The 25,307-nt window shown below is 37.3% G+C and overlaps 1 protein-coding gene across 5 annotated transcripts in view; it reads left to right on the forward strand.

The window, feature by feature from the left end:
• The first annotated feature begins 2,748 nt into the window (after positions 1-2,748).
• LOC127453115 (raftlin-like) overlaps positions 2,749-25,307 on the forward strand; it is a 120,873-nt gene continuing 98,314 nt past the window's right edge. For 4 of the 5 annotated variants that reach the window (XM_051719231.1, XM_051719234.1, XM_051719235.1 and 1 more), the window contains exons 1-2: positions 2,749-3,039; positions 21,725-21,896. In XM_051719231.1, the coding sequence (XP_051575191.1) occupies positions 21,752-21,896 (145 nt within the window). In that variant the 5' untranslated portion in view covers positions 2,749-3,039; positions 21,725-21,751. Of the gene's footprint in view, positions 3,040-3,639; positions 3,690-21,724; positions 21,897-25,307 lie in introns of all 5 variants that reach the window. The other variant, XM_051719230.1, reaches the window with a different exon arrangement.

The following is a 25,307-nucleotide window of genomic DNA, read 5'->3' on the forward strand; positions in this document are numbered from 1 at the left end:
GGAATGTTAGTTTATGGTTATAAAAAAATAAAAATAACAATTAGAGATAGTTTTATGTACGTTTTTTTTTTATGTTGACACAAAAACCTCCCTGTAACGTTTTGGTAAATTTAGTTTAAGATTGTTAAAAATAAATACATAAATATTCATTAGAGAACGATGTATATGTTATTTTTATGTTGTCACACAAAAACCTCCCTTAAATGTTCTGGGAAATGTTAATTTATGGTTACAAAAAACAGAAAAATAACCATTAGAGAACATTGTTTATATGTTATTTTTATGTTGTCACACAAAAACCTCACTTAAATGTTCCGGGAAATGTTAGTTTATGGTCATAAAAATAACCATAAAAAAATGTTCTGTGTAAGTTATTTTTAGGTTGTCACAAAAACATCCCTTAAAAATTCTGTGAATGTTACCCAGATAGCACACATACACCTCAGAGATGTCAATTTAGATCATTTTATCTGGAAATCATCATTACATCTGCTAAACATCTTAAAAAGATCAGAAATACCAACATTCTAAATCATAACATCTCAAAGACATCTGCTGAATGTCTTATTGACACCCAAGAGGAATGTCTTATAGACGTATTGAAGATGAGCAAACAACGTAAAGAATATATCTTCCAGATGTAAACACAGGCATCAAATAGACGTCTAGGTGATGTACGTGTGCTATCAGGGTAGTTTATGCTTATAAATACAGTTGAAGTCAGTTTACACACACCTTAGCCAAATACATTTAAACTCAGTTTTTAACAATTCCTGACATTTAATCGAAGAAAACATTCCCTGTCTTAGGTCAGTTAGGATCACTACTTTATTTTTAGAATGTGAAATGTCAGAATCATAGTAGAAAGAATTAGTTATTTCAGCTTTTATTTCTTTCATCACATTCCCAGTGGGTCAGAAGTTTACATACACTTTGTTAGTATTTGGTAGCATTGCCTTTAAATTGATTAACTTGGGTCAAACATTTTGGGTAGCCTTCCACAAGCTTCTCACAATAAGTTGACAGAACTGGTGTAACTGAGTCAGGTTTGCAGGCCTCCTTGCTCGCACATACATTTTCAGTTCTGCCCACAAATTTATCGGATTGAGGTCAGGGCTTTGTGAGGGCCACTCCAATACCTTTACTTTGTTGTCCTTAAGCCATTTTGCCACAAATTTGGAGGTATGCTTGGGGTCATTGTCTATTTGGAAGACCCATTTTCCTTCCTCATGATACCATTTATTTTGTGAAGTGCACCAGTCCTTCCTGCAGCAAAGCACACCCACAACATTATGCTGCCACCCCCATGCTTCATGGTTGGGATGGTGTTCTTCGGCTTGCAAGCCTCATCCTTTTTCCTCCAAACATAACGATGGTCATTATGGCCAAACAGTTCAATTTTTGTTTCATCAGACCAGAGGACATTTCTCCAAAAAGTAAGATCTTTGTCCCCATGTGCACTTTCAAACTGTAGTCTGGCTTTTTTATGATGGTTTTGGAGCAGTGGCTTCTTCCTTGCTGAGCAGCCTTTCAGGATATGTCAATATAGGACTCGTTTTACTGTGGATATAGATACTTGTTTACCTGTTTCCTCCAGCATCTTCACAAGGTCCTTTGCTGTTGTTCTGGGATTGATTTGCAGTTTTCGCACCAAACTACGTTCATCTCTAGGAGACAGAATGTGTCTCCTTCCTGAGCTGTATGATGGCTGCGTGGTCACATGGTGTTTATACTTGCGTACTATTGTTTGTACAGATGAACATGATACCTTCAGGCATTTGGAAATTGCTCCCAAGGATGAACCAGACTTGTGGAGGTCCACAATTTTTTTCCTGAGATCTTGGCTGATTTCTTTTGATTTCCCCATGATGTCAAGCAAAGAGGCACTGAGTTTGAAGATAGGCCTTAAAATACATCCACAGGTACACCTCCAATTCAGTACACCTCCATCAGAAGCTAACTGGCTAATTAAGCTGCTTAAAGGCACAGTTAACTTAGTGTATGTAAACTTCTGACCCACTGGAATTGTAATATATCAATTAAAAGTAAACAACTGTTGGAAAAATTACTCGTCATGCACAAAGTAGATGTCCTAAACGACTTGCCAAAACTATAGTTTGCTAATATGAAATCAGTGGTTAAAAATGAGTTCTAATGACTTTAACCTAAGTGTATGCAAACTTCTGACTTCAGCTGTACAGTACAAAACAACCATTAAAGAACGTTTATATAAGTTATTTTTATGTTGTCACACAAAAACCTCTCTTCAACGTTTTGATAACATTAGTTTACGGTAATAAAAAAAAAAAAAAAAAAAAAAAAAAAAAACTCAAAATAACCACTAATGTTCTGTATGTTATTTTTATGTTGTTACACAAAAACTCTGGGGAACTTTAATTGTTATCAAAAACATACAAATAACTATTACAGAACGTTCCGTAGGCTATAAGTTATTTTATGTTGTCTTACAAAAATCTCCCTGCATATTATAAATATCATAAAAATGTAACCTAAAGAGATCGTTCCTAGAAACATAAGGAATTGGATCCCAAAAACAAAAAAACAAACAGGAACCCTACGCTAACTGTGTCTGTGTGTGTGTGTGTGTGTGTGTGTGTGTGTGAGATAGAGAGAGAGAGAGAGAGAGAGAGAGAGAGCTGTGTCTGGGTCAGCTTGGACTGTCATCTCATAGAGAGAGGAGAGAGAGAGAGAGAGAGAGAGAGAGAGAGAGAGAGAGAGAGAGAATGTCAGAGGATGTGGTTCTCCTGAGCTTGCAGAACATCGCACAGACATACTTTCAGCATGACCTAAACAGCTGCACGCGAAGTGTGTTGTCTGCGCTCCGTTAGCTGCCTGCCGCAGGAGGACTGATCTGTGTGATATCTGGGGAGGATCGGATTTTCGCTTATTGTTATTGTTGTGCCGGCAAGTCAAACGGGAATCGCGCGGGTTATTTGTGGACAGTTACCGTCACTCTTGCGGTTCACGCGCTGCACGGCACGAAATTGAAGCGTCTGCGTGTCAAAACCTTCCCAACAGGTACAGTTATAGCCACTGATTTGTTCAGTTCTGCATGTTAAGCTATCTTAAACTCTTAAATTTCACTGCTCAGAGGTTACCCTTTCAAAGCTCAGAAGACTTCATGGAGTTCTCAGTTAGACTTCTTCTCAGCTATTTCCTTATTTTAGATACAAATAGACTCAACTGAGACAATTATTGACATACAGAAAGAGTAAGCTATCAAATTGATGGTAACACTTTACAACAAGGTTCTATTTGTTTACATAATGCATAGTAAATGCATTGGGTATGGTCACTAACAATAAACAATATTTATTTACAGCATTTATTAATCAAAAGTTAATGTTAATTTTTGAATATGCAATTGTCTTAGTTCATGTTAGTTCATAATGCATTAACTAGGCTAACATTAAGGCACTCAAGGTTCCATTTTAAAAATACATTATTTTACCTTGACTTGAAATGGAAAAGTATTGATCACTGTTAGCTAATGTTATTGAATACAACCTATTGTAAAGTGTTACCGGACTGATGTGAATAGCATAGCTCAGATCGTTTGGTTTTGGAAGAATTTGCTGAGAAATGTTTGAGGTGCAATTCTTTGACTTTTGATTGCAGACGTTTGCCAGATTTTTGGGATCATCTCTGAAACTCTTGGGGAGACACAAGTGAGACTACTGGGATCTTTTTTCCTCAGGCAACAAATGTGCTAATTTGCTCTTCATTTAACTTTAACGGTGTCTTGGAGAAACAAATGAGATATTAAAGTGATCTCCTTTGTGATTTTTTTATAGTACATTTTGTTACAGTACATGTGCGCTGTCTGCCTAGGAGGAAAGTAAACACAACAACTGATGGCGATAAAGAATCAATTATGGGCAAGCCACAAGTGTGCCACTGTGAGATGTTCTACAGCAAAAGTCTTGATACAATCACACACACATTAGACTGTAAAGCCTATCACACAGATCAATGATTTAGTTTGCACTGAGTCACATGTGTAAAGTGTGATACCAACAGGAAGGGAGAAAAAATGCATACCTACACAACCTCTTCTTTAAGTATATTTTTAACCATTTTGGTGAGTGATAAAAATAAAAATAACACTGGACTCGAGTGGCGTGTCGAAGTTAAATAGCTCAAATAATAATCAACAAAGCTACACTGAATGCGCCTGATGTAAAGTGTCACGTTGAGCCTTCAGTTGATGAACGACTTGTTTCTATTTTTGTTGTGTTTCACAGCTACTTCAGCACTTTATTTCTGCATTTAAATGACTTAAGATGCCATGTTCTAACCAGGCGTTATGTGAAACTTATGAGCTATGCAACACAATTACAGAAAACCAGAATATATTTTAAGTTTAATATACCATACTGTTGTGCGGAGAAGTTTTTTGGACCAATGAGATTCCACAGTGGGCGTGGCTACCTGGCGAGAAGCAACAGAAACTCGAGTGTCCGGAAAAATGTCCTGTAGCCAGTTGCAGTAGGTTAGGGCAAAAGCTCACATTTATAGGCAAGATATCTTTTATCGCTTGATGCTTTATCGCGTCATGTCAGGTTAGAATGCAGTTTACATTAAAGTCTGGTTGGGATTTTTCTGGTCACTCCCAGCTAACAATTTTTGGTTCCTATCACTCAAAAAAATGAACTTTCACTATCATCAGTTTATTCAATCCCTCGATGCTCATAGTACTCAAAAAATGTATATAACCAAGGGAACTTAAATTAACTGAGTTGATTCAACTAAAAAAGTGTCTTTTCAGCTTCACCTACTCCATTTGCGACAACATGAATATTTGTGTTTGGTTAACTGAAACTAGTTCCCAGCATGCTTTGTTTGGGACTGGACAGGGAGAGTAAGTGTTAAAATTAAGTCTTAATTTATGTGTCTCTGTGCAAAATGGATATGAATGGGGTAACTTGTTAGTTTTTAATGTTTTATTATGTTGGGATTTAGAAGAATTTCTGTTATGTTGTAGTTTTGGGGGTTACCGTCATGGTGAAGATTGGAGCTTGAGCCTAGTACATTTTGAGTTTCTTTATATTGCTTGATCTACTGAGCAATGGCTGTGCTAACCATAGTGTGTGTGTGTGTATATATATATATATTTGGAATGCCCAATTCCCAATGCACTCTAAGTCCTTGTGGTGGCGTAGTGACTCGCTTCAATCCGGGTGGCGGAGGACAAATCTCAATTACTTCTGCATCTGAGACCGTCAATCCACGCATCTTATCACGTGGCTTGTTGAGCACGTTATCGCGGAGACGTAGCGTGTATGGAGGCTTCACGCTTTTCTCTGTGGCATCAACGCACAACTCATCACGCATCCCACCGAGAGCGAGAACCACATTATAGCGACCACGAGGAGGTTAACCCACGTGACTCTACCCACCCTAGCAACTGGGCCAATTGGTTGCTTAGGAAGCCTGGCTGGAGTCACTCAGCACGCCCTGGATTTGAACTTGCAACTCCAGGGGTGGTAGTTAGCGTCTTTACTCGCTGAGCTACCCAGGCCCCCAACCATAGCATATTGATCAAGTTGCACTCAGTAGTGTTTCCACCAGTATCTAGCATGCTAACATTTTCTCTCACTAGCTAGTGAGTGTGTTAGAGTTATTTTGACTTGTTACATTTTGTTGGGTTTACTAGATTCAGTTAGGTTCCCTCTACTTGAAGAATTTGAGTTGAGATCATGAACTAATTTCAAACGTGTGGAACTATTGTCCATGATTGTATCAAGTTCAAACAAAGAGTTCTTTTTTTTTCCTTTCTTTTTTAGTGCATGATGAAACATTCTGGGAACAAAAAAATAAAACCTAAAAAGAATGTTTTCAGAACGTTAGGAAATGGTTCCAAAAAATAATCAGTCAGGAGCTGCACACTAACTTTAGGAGAGTACGTTTTGTGTTTGTTGCGCCTTTTTATTTAAATCATCTTTTGTTTCGAACCGTTTGTAGACATAGTTGTAGCAATACTAATGTTACGTGTAAAATTATTTTGCTATTCTCAAATAGCCAATACAAATGACATTTTTGTGTCTTTTTTTCCTCATTTATATTTGCCGGTTGCTAAAAGGTGCACTGAAGGTTGTCGAGTCTCTGTGCTGTTAATTTCTTGTAGGTGTCCTTCCTCATCTTCCATTTCCAACTGTATCAGGCAGCAAATCACTATCTTCACTCCGATTGGTAGTTGCCACATTGTATCACTGGTCATTTGCATAAAGTTGAGCTCTGCTAGTCACTGTCAGAAATCGGCAACTCTCATAGAAAATGAATGACTTCTGGCTGCTTTGTCATTGCAAATCGCTGTCACTGTGAACAGCCCCTTAAGAAAGGCATGTAAGTAGGAATGGAGGAGGAAAACTGTGATTAATCAGTTCCAGACGCTGGTTCGGAGGCTGTGAGCATTCAGTCGTGCTGAGCTGGGCGCCTCGGGAGTCGACATACAGAGCTGCTGTTGTCATTGAGGAATCTGGTGCATCACATCACGGGCTAGTCACCTCCGACCCCACGCATAGTCGCTGTTAGAGACTTCACTGTTGCTCTTACAGTCAAGAGGAATGCTGACTTACTCACTGTCATATGTTTATCAGCAGAAGAATTTTATTACAGCTTAGAGACCTCTTTCAGTTTCCAGTAATGCTTTCATTTAAAAGGATACTTCACCTATAAAACGAAAATTCAGTCATCATTTACTTAAGCTCATGTTGTTGCAAACCCGTATTAGGGCTGGGTATCGATACAGATTCAATTCTGATTCACAAGCTCTCGATTCGATTTGATTTCAATTTGATTCGATTCGATTCCAATTAATTTGGCTGTAAATGTCCATTTTGTTTACATATGAAAGCAATATGACTGTTCTCAATACTAATTTTGATACCACCACCAAAGTACTAGTTTGAGTATCCATCGTTTCTCAAGTAATTATTCAAGTAAACAGGCGGTTATAAAAGAAGAAAAAATAAACAATTTACAAGCAATTCAACAAATAAAAACAGTAGAACAAAGATACAAATTAAGAATACAGTGCATTATGTTTTTAACAGCAGTATTAAGAATTCAAGTTAACATTCAGAAATGGAAAAAAATAATAAAGCGTAACATAAAGCTACTTAAATAATTATCATATATTAATATGTTTTACAGTTATCCAGCCAAAAGCAATGAGAGGTTTCCTGCAACTCTGCGTGCGCTCATTAAAGGTTTAGAACAACATGAGAGTGAATAAACGATGACAGAATTTTTCTTTGTGGGTGAACAATTCCTTTTGGAGTCACATGCAACACAAGCGTGTAAGCGTAAGCGTGTAGTTGTGGATAATTGTGTTGTAGCATCATGACTCCAATTCTACCTGCTTTATTGTTAGCAGCTTGGCTGGTGTGCTAGCGACATGATTAATACATGTCTAGCTCCAATATTTTGGTAACCTAATTAGGACAGAGAATCCTCTCTTGTGCTCAATTAAATCTAATTTAGATAATTGGAATGCCTTTGTGCATTCGGAACTTAATTACGACATTCTTTGGAGACGTGACGTGCTAAAGACAGCATTATTTGTCGCTGTCTGTCATACTGTACCTTTCCGCCAAAAGCTTTTCTGTGGTGTTTGAAACGCTCCTCCTCTCCTTCAATTAGAATATGCGCACATCGGCTCTCACAACTGTACGTCCCTCTCTTGTGATATGACAGCCTACAAATCTGATGTCACATTCGCTGTTTCGGCGCAGCTGACTCAGTTGCGAGGATGAAACGCAGCTTAGCTGTGTGCCTTGATGGAAGATGAATAGTAATTTTTGTTCTGCTCCTGAGCGAGGTGCCACTTTGAATGGATTATGTTCCCCGGATGTATGCAAAGATTAGGTTCTCCTCTCCTTGCCACAAATATTCAGGCCGTTGGCAATGCCTCGGCATAACAGAGAATAATCAAAGCAAGAAATATGCGTACACTGCAGGAAAATGCGCTTTCAGTATTAAACAAGCAAGGAAATGAGGCACATTTAAGATTTCTTGAAGACACATCGACTCACTTTGTAATGAGTGGCGGGGAAAATTGCAGCAATATTGATTGAGTAACGCTTAAGAAGGACATGTCGATAATTTACTTGAGAGCCAAAGCACTTAGGATTTGTTTGGGGTGATACAGGCATGGCCAGAGGCAAACGTAGATCATACAGCGATTATTCTCAAGGAATGCGCACATGTAGAACAGAGACAAATTGCTTTCTCTGCCTCATTTCGTTTTACATTTTTTCCCCCTTTGAAAACTTCTCTTGTTCTCACCTAACATACTATCTCACTCATCAATGAATTGGAGGGTGTGTATGAGCAATTTTATATTACGGTAAAGGTACTGTATATTTCACATAGTTGCTGGAAATTAATTGCATTTTTTATTTTATTTTTTATTTAAAAAACCAAGTGATTATACACTGTAAATATGTTGACTCAACTTGTTTTGCTTTAAATATAAATTTCTTTCAACTTAAGAAGGCTTTGTTGAGACAACAAGATAATGTATTGACAAAACTGTTTAATTTATGTAATATGTACTTAAGTTTTGTTTAATAAGTTTTAATGAAAGTGATAACTGTGGGACAACAATTTGAGATGATATTGCTTGTCTTTTTATGTAGATTGAAAGCAATTCACATATCTTAGCCTCGAAGATCAGTAAATTAGGTACCTGGTAATTGATTCAGCATTTTTTGTTTTTGGAGTTGAGGTGGCAAATGCACTTGTTAATTCAACTTAAGTACTAAGTACTTAAGTTGATACTATTACAACTTAACATGTTAAATTGACTAGAATATTTGGAAGGCTGTAAGCAGAGGTCACCCGATTTTGGCGATAGCAATAACTGAGGTGGTGGGAAGGGCTGATAACCGATTAATCGACCAATAGTTTTTAGAATTGGTTTATAGAATCTTAAAAAACGCCCTTAGCTTTTCCTCACTATTATGGGCACAGACATAGAGGCTACAACAGTTCAAAATGAATAAAATCCCAGATGCAGTTTATTGTGCAACCAAAATCCCAATAATAACCAGAAAAAAAAAAGAAGATTTGGAGCATAGAATGGGACTTTTAGCTGTAAACAAGCCCAAAACACACAAGGGACATTCATTTTGAAATGACATGCATTCCACCAGATGAGGTTTTTTTATTACTATTCACAAGATATAAAAATGGAGACACAAAGTATGTGCTGACTTTCCATAGAGTCCCGTTTTTCTTTTGATGCATTCACTTTAATTTAGAACACTTGATTTATTTAATAAAAATAACTAGGGATGCACCAATCCGATACCTGGATTGGTATCATCTCCGATTCTGACGTTTTTAGATGGATCTGGTATCGGTCCGACAAGCCTGATCCAAATCCGATCGTGTGTGTTAGTCAGGGTCGTTATTGTCAAGCTCAAAAAATGACATAAAAGAACCATTAAAGTAGTCCTTATGACTTGTGCATTTTATTCAAAGCCACTTGAAGACATGTGATAGCTTTGTGAATTGCAAATGGCTGTTTAATAAGTAAATATAATCTGTATAGTCTGCATGCGCAGTGCGTTAGTGAATTGCGCGGCTCTGTTGACACATGTATGCGCAGGCTGGTGATGCGCTCACGGCTATTTTCAGCTCTCAGAGTGGCACGCAGTATGTGAGCGCTAAACATGAACAACATCTCAGGTGTTAACAATGCATTGAGAATGGCACCACAGGAGCATTTCACCAGATTTTGAAAAAGAAGCTAATTAAACTACTGTGAACTATCCTCCGGAGGTCACATTTTTCAGCTGCATACGTCATTGAGGATGTCTCGTTCCATAAAAGCGAGTAGGACACTTTGAATGCAGCCTTCGAATGTGACTTTCTTTCACGGGAATTCAGAGGATGCATGAGGTGTATCCTTCATGGACACTCACAACCCACAATTCTTTGCTTCAACGGAAATGTCTAAAAAAAATAATGCCAATTTGCCCATAAATATGATGTTCAAACGCAAGGAATGTTAATTCCCAAGTTGAAGTACCTCAGTAGATGGGTGCAGAGTATATAATATGTATAATTATATTAATATATAATTAAAATAAAGTATATTAGACTAAATGTACACCTGTAAAATCTATTTTCTTTTCTCTTTACATCATAACTCTCCTAAAATGTACCTCATACATTCCCTTCCAAAGGGACTTTGTTCCCTTCTCACTCAAAGCGCTCGCGATTGTTAAAGAGTGGCGTGCTGTCATAATAGCAACCATGTTACGTTACGTTTCCGTTTGTCCTTCGCTGGCCGTCTCGTTTAAACGAGGCTTGTTTAAAGGAGGATGCTCGGTATACTGCAGCCTTCAAAGGACGTGTCCTACCTAGTATGCAGCCTTCCAAACGAGACACAGCCAAAGACACTTACAGGACTTCCTATAGTGTTCCGACCTTCAAAATAAAAGCCCAAGGGTTTTAAAGTTAAGGGTGCATGACTGAAATATATTACTATTGTATTATAAAATTCTAAAAGTCAATAATAATAATAATGTATTATTATTATCATTATTATTTGTTAAAAAATAATAACAATACTTAATTTGAATGGGTGCCAAAAAAAAAAAAAACTGTGTGAATGAAAAGACTGATATCTTACAACTTAAGTGAACAAAAAAAAAAAGTCCAAGATACAAGTTGAAAAATTGTGCAAAAAAAATAAAATAAATAAAAACTGTCTTCTTTTCTACTGAAGACTTTCACTGGAATTACTGTTAATTTTGCAGCTAGATTATCCAGTAGACTAGTTAACAATAACGTTTTTCTAAATAAGCTACACATTTATATTGAAAAGATGTGTAGTTAAAGGTTTATGTTTCTTTAAATAAAAAAGAGTCCCCCCAATTAATATCACAGAGTGAAGTATAGATATTCTAAAACACTGGGATCGGATCGGGATCGGTATCGGCCGATACTGAGATTCCAGATATCGGAATCGGAAGAGAAAATATGAATGAATATTGTCAGTTGGTTGATATAACTGTAGAATTCTCCAGCGCCAGCTATAGATTTTTGCCGATAACCGATCATTCCAAAAAGCAACTATACCGATATATCGGTCTACTGTACCTCTAGCTGTAAGTTGTCAACTCAAAAAAGGACTTTCATACAACTAAACGTCAAAATATTTTTCTTTATTTTTTTTCTTTATTTTTTTTTTATGGTGATTTGTGGATAATCCAGTAAATTAAATACTGAATTAATGAAAGCTACTTATTTTCTCTTTTTATTTGGAACTTGACTGATGTTGACATGAGTGCAAAAATAGCTTCACATTTGAGTTACAGCAAAAGATTTAAAACAGTACATTTAATATTACATAATGGATCATTCTGACTCAAAATTTTGAATGCAAATTTTGATTATATATATATATATATATATATATATAATACATATCCGGCTCTGTATTTCCGTGTTACTTTATGTTCCTTTTTTGCTGTCATGTGTAAATAACATAAAACATTCCTGCCCAATGATAGCCACGCACATATATCTACTGAGGTATAAATAGTATGGCAAAATCTTTGACACTTTTCTACCACCGCAAAGTAGATACAGTCATACCGCTCAGCCCTACACGGACATGGGGGCCATTTTATATAGGAAATTATATTTGTCTTGTAAAATGAAATGGCATGTAATCCAAATTAGAATCAGAGAGAGTGAATAAAAGAAAAAGAGAATATGAATGTCTCAAAGAAGGCGGATAAATGAAGAGAGAGACAGACTGGAGAGATATTGCTGTCTTTTCTTCCCTTGAGTATGAATATGTTGTCAAGGGGCCTGTTCCCATGGCAATTCCATCGGCTGTGTCTGGGTTTCCAGTGTGGCCGTGGCTGTGGCTGGACCTTGGACACTTAGCGGATTGCTTTTCTAGGTTCATTCTGAACAAAAGGTGAAGTACAATCTGTCAAAGGAGGTCCAGTGTGCCTACAGTATGCTGGGACTGTAGTCATTCTTTAATTGTGGACTTAATTGTACCTGAGTTCTTATTTTTATCTAATTATCCATAAACATTGGGGGAACACAAGGGGGTCTGGACATGAAGTAGGAATACATTGTGTTTGTATGTTATACAGTAGTTATACAACCTGAGGCAGTCAGTCTCATAAGAAAGAAAAAATTACCAATGAAACCTCTTTAATATCTTAATTATTTCTCCCTAGACAGCAATGAGATTTAATGGAGAATAAATTAACCCAAAAATGAAAATGTTGTCATTATTTACTGTACATATCGCTATTATTTGTCCTGTGGAACACAAAAGGAGATATTTTGAAGAATCTTTATGCCGTTTTTTTCCATGCAATGACAGTTCATAGTGATCATGACTGTCAAGCTACAAAAGGACAAAAAAAAAAAAAAAAAAAAAAAGCATCAAAAATAGTCTATTAGTCTAATCTTAGTGTAATATTTATTAAAATAGTCTGTTTTGACGTGCACAATATTTCTAGTCATCTGATGTGAAATGATAGCTTTGTGTGAGAAACAACAGACTGAAACATAAGTCTTTTTTGTTGGAAATCTTGCATTTAAAGGGATAGTTCACCCAAAATATGAAAATTCTCTCATCATTTACTCACCCTCATGCCATCCCAGATGTGTGTGACTTTCTTTCTTCTGCTGAACACAAAGATTTTTAGAAGAATATCTCAGCTTTGTTGGTCCATTTTTGAAGCGCCACAAAGCACATAAAGACAGCATAAAAGTAATCAATATGACTTCAGTGGTTAAATCCATATCTTCAGAAGTGATATGATAAGTGTGTGTGAGAAGCAGATAAATATTTAAATCCTTTTTTACTATAAATTCTCCTCCCTGTCCAGTAGTTGGCGATATGCACGAAAAATGCAAATCGCCAAAAACAAAAGAAGAAGAATGTGAAAGTGAAAGTGGGGATTGATAGTAAAAAAGGACTTAAATATCTGTTTCTCACACTTTACACTTATCATATCGCTTCTTAAGAAATTGGATTCAAACAATGGAGTCGTATGGATTACATTTATGCTGCTTTTCTATGCTTTTTGGAGTTTCAAAATGTTGGTACCCATTCACTTGCATTGTATGGACCAACAGAGCTGAGAAATTCTATAACTCTTTGATTGTGTTCAGCAGAAGAAAGAAAGTCATACACATCTGGGATGGCATGAGGGTGAGTAAATGATGAGAGAATTTTCATTTTTGGGTGAACTATCCCTTTAAATTTCATTTGTGTTTGTATGCAAATCAAAACATTCAAGTGCGCTGGTTACAAGACATGAGAAGCAATGGTGGTTGACGTTGTTAATGTCAAATCTTGTATGCCATATCTTAAGGTGTCAAACTTGAATGTGCGAATGAGATTTCAGAGCTAAAGCAGAGGAGATTTTTAACAAATAATTACTTAAATTTTGCTCTTTTCCTTATCAAAAGCTATCGTATGGCCTCAGAAGACTTTGAAATACAGTACGCAAGTTGAATAGACTACTTTTATTATACTTTAATCTTGCTGTTTGGAGCTTGCCAGTGACTGGTCACCATCTACTTTCATTGTATGGAAAAGGGCAGCTAGGACATCCTGCAAATGATCACTTTTTGTAGTCCAGAGAAGAGAGGAAGCCATTCAGGTATGGGACAACATGAGGGTTACTAAATGGTGATGGATTTTTCTTGTTAATTTTAGGGCAAACAATTCCTTGAACTCTCATGAGCACAACTCATATTTATCTCTTTATCTTCATGGCCTCTATTTATAGCCGTAATGATTGCTCTTAGTAATACATTATCACTGACGTTGGCCTCCTCCTAAAGTGTCTCCACCAGTCCCTCACAATGTCTTCCTCAGGTGAGGGTCTTTGTTGGGTCCAGGACGTTCAGGAAGGAAGGAGGAAGTCCAAATAGGGGGACAGGCTCATTCCTACCCCAGGAGAGCATTTTCCCTGCTGAACGGACAAAAACACAAGGCAGGAAACGGCGCCTTGTGCTGCTTCACCTTATTTGCCACATAAAAGAACATAGGGCAGAAAGAGAGTTGTGCTATTCAGTCACTCTTTTTAAGGGTCTTTGATGCGCCGCTCATCGGAATGTAGCTGTAAACGCGCTGAACTGAAGCCTCGTGTGCAGTTGCAACCATGACATTGAAGTTTTGTCCTTTCCACTTACAGAGTTATTGAATTAGTCCATCTGTGCTGTGGCAAATGTTGAAATCAGCCACTGTCATCAACCTGTAGTCTGTCTGCTTCCCCACAATGGGTCGTTGCTGTGAAAATTGTGTCATCTTTACAAACATTTCCTTTGGCACATGATATAAGAAGCTGGGAGACGGGCTTGCTAAGCACAAAGATGTAGTGGAACAAATAAATGCTCAACAGTAGGCTAGCCCAGAGCGTTTTGACATTCTTCTGTAAAAGTCCCTCTGACACAGAAAGACCTCAACTTATAGGCACTGTTATATCCTAGGGGTTGATTTTTTATTAAAACTAACTAAGCCTGATTAAAATGATTTGAACAACATCAACCGTGATTATTTGAGATAACCGCGATTATTGTGCTCTTCAAATTAAAAGCACGTTTTACTATCCAAATAAGGGAATTTTGAGCACTTATAGAAATTCCATTATAGACTAAAATTGACCGAAAAGACCCACTGAACTCGGCCTCCCTCAGAAGAGCGTATAAAGATTTAAACGCTATTTGTGGTGTATGCGCGCCGTCTGCTGGGGTCTGTGGGTTAGGCTAAAATATGGAGAAATTATAAAGAAGGATTTTGATAGTAGTGAACACAAAGCGTTCCGGTTTTAACACGTGAAAGTGAAGAATGTTGGACAGAAATATATTACTATTAATATTGTATAATATAATATAATATAATATAATATAATATAATATAATATAATATAATATAATAATAATGCAATAATATAATGGTTGTCCAAAATCAACAGTGTGTATGACAAAAGAGACACATAATTTAAGTATTCAAAAATTGTAAATATTATTTTTTACAATATTTTCTACGTTTGCTGAGCTTTAAAGGAATATTCTGGGTTCAATGCAAGTTAAGCTCAATCGACAGCATTTGTGGCGTAATACTGATTACCACAAAAATTATTTTGACTTACCCCTCCTATTCTTTAAAAAAAGCAAAAATCTTGGTACAGTGTGGCACTTACAACAGCCACAAGACACAAGTATAGCCACAAGTCATAACGTGTGTGTTAACATGATTTTAGTGTGATAAAATCACTTACTAACATTTTCTGTGTAAAGTTATAGCCAATTTTACATCTTCGTTGCCATGACGATGTAATGTCAACAAACCCTAAAACGACTGTAAAAATGACAACTTTACAGCTCAAATAATACATGAGTTTTAACAGAAGAATTAATATAAGTGCTTTTATAAAAATTATAAACTTCAAATTTCTGCCTTTAAACCCTCCAAAAATTGACCCCATTCACTTCCATTGTAATTGCCTCATTGTGACCTCAGGAGGGATGAGTTAAAATTAATTTGCTTCCTTTCTCCCAGACCCTGCCTTTAAATCTTATCATATGAAAATCCATCATAGAATATTAACTGTGTTTAAAAGTACAATCTACACAAAGAGTGAAATAAACAAACCATTTCAACACTTATTGAATATACTTTGCGAGACGTACCGGCATGTGGAAAACTGAAGTGTACTTTGGCCTATAGCAAGAAAAATTAGTTTGTTTTTGTTTTTTTAAAGAAAAATTTGTCATTTCCACCACAGAATGTTGTCAAACAAAATATATAAGTTTAAAATGTGAAATTACATTTGTTGGTTCAGACAAAAATGACTGTGATGCATATATATTAACTAGGACATTGTTAATAGACAAATTAAAAAGCGTTTTGAGTGTGTGTTTTTCTTCTGAAAGTCCATAGATTTAAAAGTGCCCATAGTGGAAGAAATACCCAGCTATGTTCTGAAACGTCACAGGAGAACCCCGCTTGTCCTGCCAAAAGCCACAGAGGATTTTCTTTTGTTTTGCACTACTGAGTGTGCAAAACCGTTTACAGGAAGTGAACTCTTTTCTTGTCATTCTCCACAGTGCATGGGGAACTGTTGCCTGGTTGATTTGGGAGACAGTTGCTGCCAAACGCTCATAGCGTGAAGCAGAACTACAGGGAGGGAGTAGTCGCCCTGAAATCATAAACATCTCCCACTTCCTCCGTTGGCTCTAAAAATACCTCATCGCTTCGTTTCATGGCCCCCTCCCCGTCTCTATCAGCTATTGCTCTCACCCCCCCCCCCCCACCCCAACCCCTTTTTTGGTTTTGCTTGGTTTCTCTCACCGACGGAGTACATGCTTCGCCTGTTGCCTCTTGAGAGAGGGTGTCTGAGCTGAAAACATGAAGAGATTTCTCAGAAAGGCACTTCGTGCTACTTGTTATGTCAAAGATGTCTATTTTAAGGGCAGTGTTTTGTTCTTTTGTCTGATGAATGAAAAATGTTAAAGGTTCTATCGGAAAGGCACGCTATTAGAAAGTGAACTGTCCTGCAGTTTACGGAAGGACTTTCATTTTTTTTCTCTCTCTCAAAATCTCTTTTAGTAGCCAAAAAACCAAGAGGACAGTTAGGGGACAATTCACTAATTGTGTCCACTGATAACGTTGTTTGTTTGCACATGCTGTCTGCGTTGTTTTACAATTTGATTCACTAAAGGAATTAGCAAATCAGGGAACAACACAAGTTGCACAGCACAATTTCCTGCATGTAGTTTTCTACATTATCTTGAAGATAATGTACACAAACGTCTCTAACTAAATTCTGTGTACTGCCTGCTTTTCATTAAACACTTTAAATGCACCAAGCAAATAGTGCTGATATTTGTGAATAAGGAGCAGTCTATAATAAGCCCAATTTACTTAGAAAAAAGGGGTGTTTGCACTGAAAAGAATGACCTCACAAACACGAACTGAACATTTTTTTTTGCAGATTGTTCGTGTAGCCAAGTTTTTGTATTGTGTTACAAACAAAATTTACACGTGACCACACATAAATTGTGCGTAAAAGACGCATTCTATCAGTCAAACTGCCGTGACTTCATTTGAATAGAAGTAAAATGAAATTAAAAATTAACTTATAATTGAATAAGTAAAAGTAACATTAATAACATAAATAATTACAAAGCAGTATTCATTTATTTTAATGTTTTTTTAAACATTTGATTTAGTTGGAAATGCAGATTTTACACACAAATTCCTCACAATTTGAGTGATTCCAACACACTCTCACGGCGAAATCGTAAGGATTCACACAATTTGGCTAAATTTGGCTAAATTGTATGTAATCATACGACTTGTGTCGTATGAATTCATATGACTTTTACAACAGCCAATCACGTCACCTGCAATCACTTCCTTCTAAAACGCATCAATTACTTGCTACTGCCATGCACAACACACTATCCTATCATGCTTACACAATCTACGGGATGGTTGGGTTTAGAAAAGGGGTTTCGGTTGGGGCAAAACATTAATTTAGCATGTGCTCAAGGCCTCGCACGTAGAACTTTCGCTTACTTCCGCATTACACATCTGGGCATTTGCACGTGATCCATTCTTACAAATTCAAATGCACAAAATCATACAACATCATACGATTTCGCCACCTCGTGAAATACGTACGACTTTTCATGAGGTTGGTGATTCTCACGAAACCTGTCAGGAAAATGTTCTGGTCATATTTTACTCAAATCCAAAGAAACAAATAAGAAATTATATTCTATATATTAAATGCAGCCTATTTTTATGGAAATTCTGACATTTTCATGACAGTTAGGCACATTTTACCCCCCAATTCTCATTACCACAAAGCAGTGTCAGAAATTAACTGAACAATTAAGGGGCAATTTTTGCCCCCTGCATTTGATTATCAGGGGACATTTTCTACAGTTGTGCTCAAAAGTTTGCATACTCTGGCAGAAATTGTGAAATTTTGGCATTGTTTTTGAAAATGTGGCTGATCATGCAAAAAAATTGTCTTTTATTTAAGTATAGTGATCATATGAAGCCATTTATTATCACATAGTTGTTTGGCTCCTTTTCAAATCATAATGATAACAGAAATCACCCAAATGGCCCTGATCAAAAGTTTACATACCCGTGAATATTTGGCCTTGTTACAGACACACAAGGTGACACACACAGGTTTAAATGGCAATTAAAGGTTAATTTCCCACACCTGTGGCTTTTTAAATTGCAATTAGTGTCAGTGTATAAATAGTCAATGAGTTTGTTAGCTCTCACGTGGATGCACTGAGCAGGCTAGATACTGAGCCATGGGGAGCAGAAAAGAACTGTCAAAAGACCTGCGTAACAAGGTAATGGAAATTTATAAAGCTGGAAAAGATATCCAAAGCCTTGAAAATGCCAGTCAGTACTATACAATCACTTATTAAGAAGTGGAAAATTCGGGGATCTCTTGACACCAAGCCAAGGTCAGGTAGACCAAGAAAGATTTCAGCCACAACTGCCAGAAGAATTGTTCGGGATACAAAGAAAAACCCACAGGTAACCTCAGGAGAAATACAGGCTGCTCTGGAAAAAGACGGTGTGGTTGTTTCAAGGAGCACAATACGACGATACTTGAACAAAAATGAGCTGCATGGTCGAGTTGCCAGAAAGAAGCCTTTACTGTGCCAGTGCCACAAATGACAACACCTCGACACACCTCACAGCTTCTGGCATAATGTAATTTGGATTGACAAGACCAAAATAGAGCTTTATGGTCACAACCATAAGCGCTATGTTTGGAGAGGGGTCAACAAGGCCTATAGTGAAAAGAATACCATCCCCACTGTGAAGCATGGTGGTGGCTCACTGATGTTTTTTGGTTGGGGTGGGGGGGTCTTGTGAAAATTGATGGCAAGATGAATGCAGCATATTATCAGAAAATACTGGCAGACAGTTTGCATTCTTCTGCACGAAAGCTGCGCATGGGACGCTCTTGGACTTTCCAGCATGACAATGACCCTAAGCACAAGGCCAAGTTGACCCTCCAGTGGTTACAGCAGAAAAAGGTGAAGGTTCTGTAGTGGCCATCACAGTCTCCTGACCTTAATATCATCGAGCCACTCTGGGGAGATCTCAAACGTGCAGTTCATGCAAGATGACCAAAGACTTTGCATGACCTGGAGGCATTTTGCCAAGAAGAATGGGCAGCTATACCACCTGCAAGAATTTGGGGCCTCATAGACAACTATTACAAAAGACTGCACACTGTCATTGATGCTAAAGGGGGCAATACAAAGTATTAAGAACTAAGGGTATGCAGACTTTTGAAAAGGGGTCATTTCATTTTTTTCACTGTTGCCATGTTTTGTTTTGTGATTGTGCCATTCTGTTATAACCTACAGTTGAATATGAATCCCATAAGAAATAAAAGAAATGTGTTTTGCCTGCTCACTCATGTTTTCTTTAAAAATGGTACATATATTACCAATTCTCCAAGGGTATGCAAACTTTTGAGCACAACTGTACCTTAATGAGTGCAATTTGTTTCTAACAGTAAAATATAATGTATATTATACTATTAGGTTAAATACATCAATTTAATCAGTTCGTTAACATTAACAAGAGATAAAATGCATTAATTGGCCTAGAATAGAATATTACAAATTAAAAACAGAAATATTTTTTACAAGGAAATTTTTTTGCCCCAATATTTTAAATACTCTATTTATGGGGAAATTTGTTCACTTTCAGTGGCATTTTTGCACCGATCCACCCTTAATTTCTGACCCTGCAGCAATGCTAAAAAAACCCAACATGTTACATGTACGTACAACATGTATGATATTCTCATTACCGCAATGTGAAAAATTTATGAAATTGAAATGAACTAATTGTAAAGTATCTAGACATCATAGTCATTCTCCCTTGGTCCTTGCTTTAATTTTCACAGATTTTAATAAAAAGAATAAATTATTGTACAATAGCATCTTTTTAACTTTAATATAATACAGAAATTACTGTTACGTTAATAAGAATTATCAGTAAAAGTAAAATGACCAGACATGTTATTGGAATTGGAATTGGGGTGTAAAATGTGCTCTTGTCATGAAAATAATAAAAAAATTAATAAAAAAATTAATAAATAAAAACTAATGGTTCTAAATGAAGGCTTGATTTTCTTTATGTAAAATATAATGTAATTTTATTTTATTTTATTTTTTATTTATTTTTTTTGATTTGGGATTAAATGTCATGAGGACATTTTGTTGACAGATTCCTTTGCTCCTATACAGTACATACAAAAGTTTCATAACTGAAGCCAATGACTTAATTAAAATGATCATATCACAGTGCTATCCCAGACTGGATTGCTATTGGTTAGTGAATAAGATGCAAGTTTTTGAGCTGAAATACTGCACGGAAAAGTGCAGCAATGAATGCGCCCCTCGGTGTCAAGATAAAATGTGGTCTCTGATTACATAAATAAAATCTGTACCTCCAAAAACATCTTTTGTGCAACATTTTGCATTTCACTTAATCAATCAAGTGGAACAAACCCAATTCGTAAGACAGGATTGTTGTAATTGAGATGCCATTTTCCCGATTGGATTGAATGCAGCCATGGATATCCAAACACATCCATTCATGTCCATGTCGAAAGACACAATGACTCTTATGACAGCGTTCATAAATATGCTTGGCCTCTCGTCCCAGCCCTAATTAAAATCACTCTGCAGCTCGAGTTGCCGGCATGCTGTGATTTATCCAGACTCCTAATGAACAATCTACTCGTTGATTTTCCGTGATTGATTCTCACCTTTTCATTGACGGAGCTCACCTCATTAACCACGTATTCTCTAGAACCCCCGTCCGTCGCCGCCTCTCAGATTATTCGGCCGCTGCATGCCCGGCCGCTGTAATTAGACAGGTACATAATAGAGAGTGTTCTTTATCAGTGGCCCACCCCATGTTTAATCAGCTCGCCACAATGGGATATTACCTGCTGCCTTCTGATCGGCTCGCGACTGTTGCCGGCTGTCACTTTAGATTTGGAGAAGGGGTGCGTTTTGGTTTCCCTCCATAACTAGACGTGTTAATTTCCTGCCTGCCAGTGGAGAAATTGGGCTCCCATGATGAGATGAAGCCCATTAATGTCTCTTAATTATTTATATATTTATTTTGTAGCACTAGTAATCTAGTGTGCCCTTAATTGGGTCTTTTTCTACTTTCTTTCCAAACAACCACAGGATGAGGCCGTACATGAGTGAAAGCGTGTGAAAATCAGCATTTGCTGTTTCCAAAAGCAGTGTATGGTCTTTTGCTGTGGAATGAACAAAGAAATCAAAATTGGTCCAATTCTGTTTGCTTTGATGCCACATATATAGTGTACTCTAAGCAAACTTTATATAATTAAAGGGATATTCTGGGTTCAGTACAAGTTAAGCTCAATCGACAGCATATTTGATTCAATCAAAAGATTTCTGAAATGAGAATGTTCCTCCCCCTTAAACCACCTGTCACTGACGGCTACTTTTGAATGGCCGTCAATGGAGAAAGATGCTTTTTGGCATCATAATAGTGCTGCAATAGAAACGCATTCTTATACCTAATTATAGGATTTCCCTGGTACAATCAACTAGTCCTCCAATAGGTTCCACCCCAAATCTGACCACGTTCCTTTCATCCTAGGTTTAAGTGCGCACTCGTTCGACAGAAATGGGCTGCGGGTTGAGGAAGTTCCGTCAGACGGAAGACAACAGTCCAGGAAAGATCTACTCCACCCTTAAGAGGCCGCAGGTGGAGACCAAGATTGGGGTCGCCTACACATACCAGCACTTGGACTTCCTGGTGGGGAAAGACGGTAAGACATCTGTACTGTAGTTCCTCATCTCTGGTAATTATGAAGTCTGGTAATTATATTTAAAAAAAATCACTTTCCATGAATAGGGTACAAAAAAAGGGTGTGAAAGTCATTTTAGTGCTTAAGGTTCAGAATGTGTTGGTCGACAGCATCAGGAGGTCAAACAAAATAAGCTGAGATTTCTTTTTCTATTCATTTTATATGAGCTTTGCAGATTTGGGACACAGATACAGTTTAAAACCCTGATTTGTGTTTTTTCTAGAAATAAGCATGCAAAACATCAACACTTCAATACACTATAGTATATTATTTCTACAATTAATTGATTATCAATTCAACAGATAATGTCAAAGTTTTTTTTTTTTTATATATAGTTTATTTTGTTCATTTTTGTTGAATTCAAGAAGGTCAAGAAGTGTTTTAATTGTTTATTTGTTTTAGCTACTTTTCATGCAAGGTTATTTTGGTGTTAATCTATCTAATAGTTCTCACAACAACAAAAACATGGGATTTGTGCCTCTAATGCTTTTAAAAAGTAATTGGACACCAAATTATACCTTATTTATGGAAAGTGCCACATATGAACAAAGGATTTGTTGAGGTAAGGATATTCTGTGAGGAACTTTTAAAAACGGAAATTCAAAAATGCTCCAGAAATACAGTATTCTTTAAAAAATCCCAAGTGATGACACTTGCAAATGACAAACCCAAATCCTCACAGAATTCTCTCTGTGAATCACAACTGCCTGGTAATACTCTAGCCCACATTCTCAAACAGACTGTACTTGCATTTCTGGCAGCCGTGTTCCTGTGAGGCTGTTCTCAGGTCCTCGCCAAGGTGTTTGCGATCTATGAGGTGGGTGGCGGCGAGGTACTGGGACCCACAGGCTGTGAGGTGGCTAATGGGGGAAGCTCCAGAGGGCTTTGGCTAAATATAGCTGTCAGTGTTGTTATTTCTCACAAACTGAGCCGAGGTTGGGTGGACTTCCCGGGTGTTGTTATGGAGTGTGATCCAGAACTCTCGCTGACATCTCAATCCACAGGTCAGAATAATCCGGTAAAGGGGATTGAAATGAATGCTTGAGGTCTAGCTCTCTCTCTCTGCTTGTGTATAAAGACCAAATCTCTATCTTCGCTATCTCTGCATGTCCTCCTTATTGTTACGCTTACAGCACTGTACTTATATTCGCCAATCATTCTGATTAGTGTTTGTTCTGAAGGACTAACCCCAAGTAAAACATAAGTTAAACTTCTGCAATTACTGTAATTTAGCCCGAACTCACTCCACTTACCTGACACAGGGTTTTTAAAAAAACGCTCCTGAAGGAGATGCCGAAAAAAACAACTGGGAAAGTGAATGGTGTCCAGAAATTTGAAGGTCCAAAAAGCACATAAAGCCAGCATATAAGTAATCCATACAACTCCAGTGGTTAAATCCATGTCCTCAGAAGTGATATGATAGGTGTGGTTGAGAAACAGATCAATGTCTAAGTCATTTTTTACTATAAAATCTCCTCCATGCCCAGTAGGTGCTGATATGTATGAAGAATACAAATCGACAAAAACAAAAGAAGAATGTGAAAGTGAAAGTAGAGATTTAAAGTAAAAAAGGACTAATGTTTCTCTATCTTTGTTTTGCATCTGTTTAACCATATGTAGCCTCCTTTACAATGCAAAGACAGTGTCGTGTTGTATGTTAATTCTCACACAGCCAACAAAAAACAAGGCATGTACTGCGTACTGCAACCTGTGTGCTACATTACAATTTTCTGAAGCTTTACCATAGCTCTGTGTGAGAAAAAGACCAACTATCTCAGAACTGATCCTTTAAGATTCATTACAAATCTGATTCCTAAATTCATTTGATTATACAGTCTAAAGTCTTTCGCATACTTGTGGTTTGTGTTTAGTCATTTGACCACAGCTGCTTATACAAAAACCAATAGGAAATCCTTCCTCAAACTGTTCCTTTAGCATTGTTCGGTAAACAGCTCATTTTGACCGGTTCCTCCAGTGCTAAATAAATGCTCTAAATGCACAAATACACATCTGACGATATACTGTAGTTTTTCAGCTCTATCAAGGTGTTATGACCATAATACACCAGGTCTTATATGTCCTAGAATTCTACAAGAAGGGGTGTGCACCTCATATGTGCACTGCAGTGGGTACCACACATGAGAACTCTTTTGTGTTTAGCAGTATTGGTTCATATCTCACAGTTCCTCCACTATGCCTCATTTCTCTGCACTGCCTCGGCTCTATTATTGCAAATATATTGCTATTCATAAAAAAGCTGTTGTGAAGCACTTTGGAAGAGGGGGAGGAATGAAAAGCAAATGTCTCATCTACACGGCGAAGACAATAAACTTCCTCACGCAAGACTGCATCAGCTAGCTTAATGTTCCCTGACACCACTCGAGTGGAAACATTAGATAGCACATTTGTTAATCGCTTTAATCAAATGTATGCATCTATGGTAAAGAAAAAAACCCAGTACCATTCATTTCTTTTGTTATGAATGATAGATTGAAGCATTGTGTTGAAGCACCGTTGCAGGCCATGACTATAATTCTGTTGCTGAGACGTTGCTCTTTCATAGTTCAGCATCTCTCTATCTGTCTGTCTGTCTGTCTATCTGTCTGTCTGTCTGTCTACTGTATCTGTCACACACTTCAATGAAACATCACTGAGAACTCCATTATGTCTGAAAAAGCAACATCTCATCAATGATTTTTTTCCCCTGGGATGCGACACCAAGTTTAGCTGAATTAGATCCAATTAATACTCTACGACACTTGTGATATTAGATCCATCAAAGTTTTTCCAATGCCAGTTTGCAAAGAAAACCTCCACTCTGGGAGGCAAGCAAATGGGCCTCATAATACATTGTGTGGCGAAAAACCCATCACCAGAAACACGCCAGTGTGAAGCTTAAGATGCCCAGCACGTTCTCTATTTCCATCAAATGTGATTTCAAATGTTTAAAATGTCAAGAGCAAGAGAAATAGAAAACACACTTACGGCTGGATACTCGGCTGCACACCGTCCTTGGAATCCAAACCGTATATGCATACACGCTCACACCCCTGATATAATTAGCGAGCGGGGTAGAATATTAAAATGCATCGACACCTATTACCTTTATTCAGCCTGTCAGTCAATAATACAAGAGGTTTGTGTACGGAGTCGACTTGCGGCACGTTAAACTGCTCAAGGGAGAGACGAGCACAGTTTGTATGCATTGATAACCTTCACAATGTACTTTATTTTAGTCTTTTGATGAAAACGTCCCTTACATTTAGTCATGTCATATTTATTAATTTACATTTTTTTAGTACAATAAAAAGATTCAATGAAAGTGAATGGTGATTAAGTCTGGTCAATCTCCTTTTGTGTTCCACTGAAGAA

Source organism: Myxocyprinus asiaticus, chromosome 15 (genome assembly GCF_019703515.2).
Source record: "Myxocyprinus asiaticus isolate MX2 ecotype Aquarium Trade chromosome 15, UBuf_Myxa_2, whole genome shotgun sequence".
In the NCBI taxonomy this organism is placed as follows: Eukaryota; Metazoa; Chordata; class Actinopteri; order Cypriniformes; family Catostomidae; genus Myxocyprinus; species Myxocyprinus asiaticus.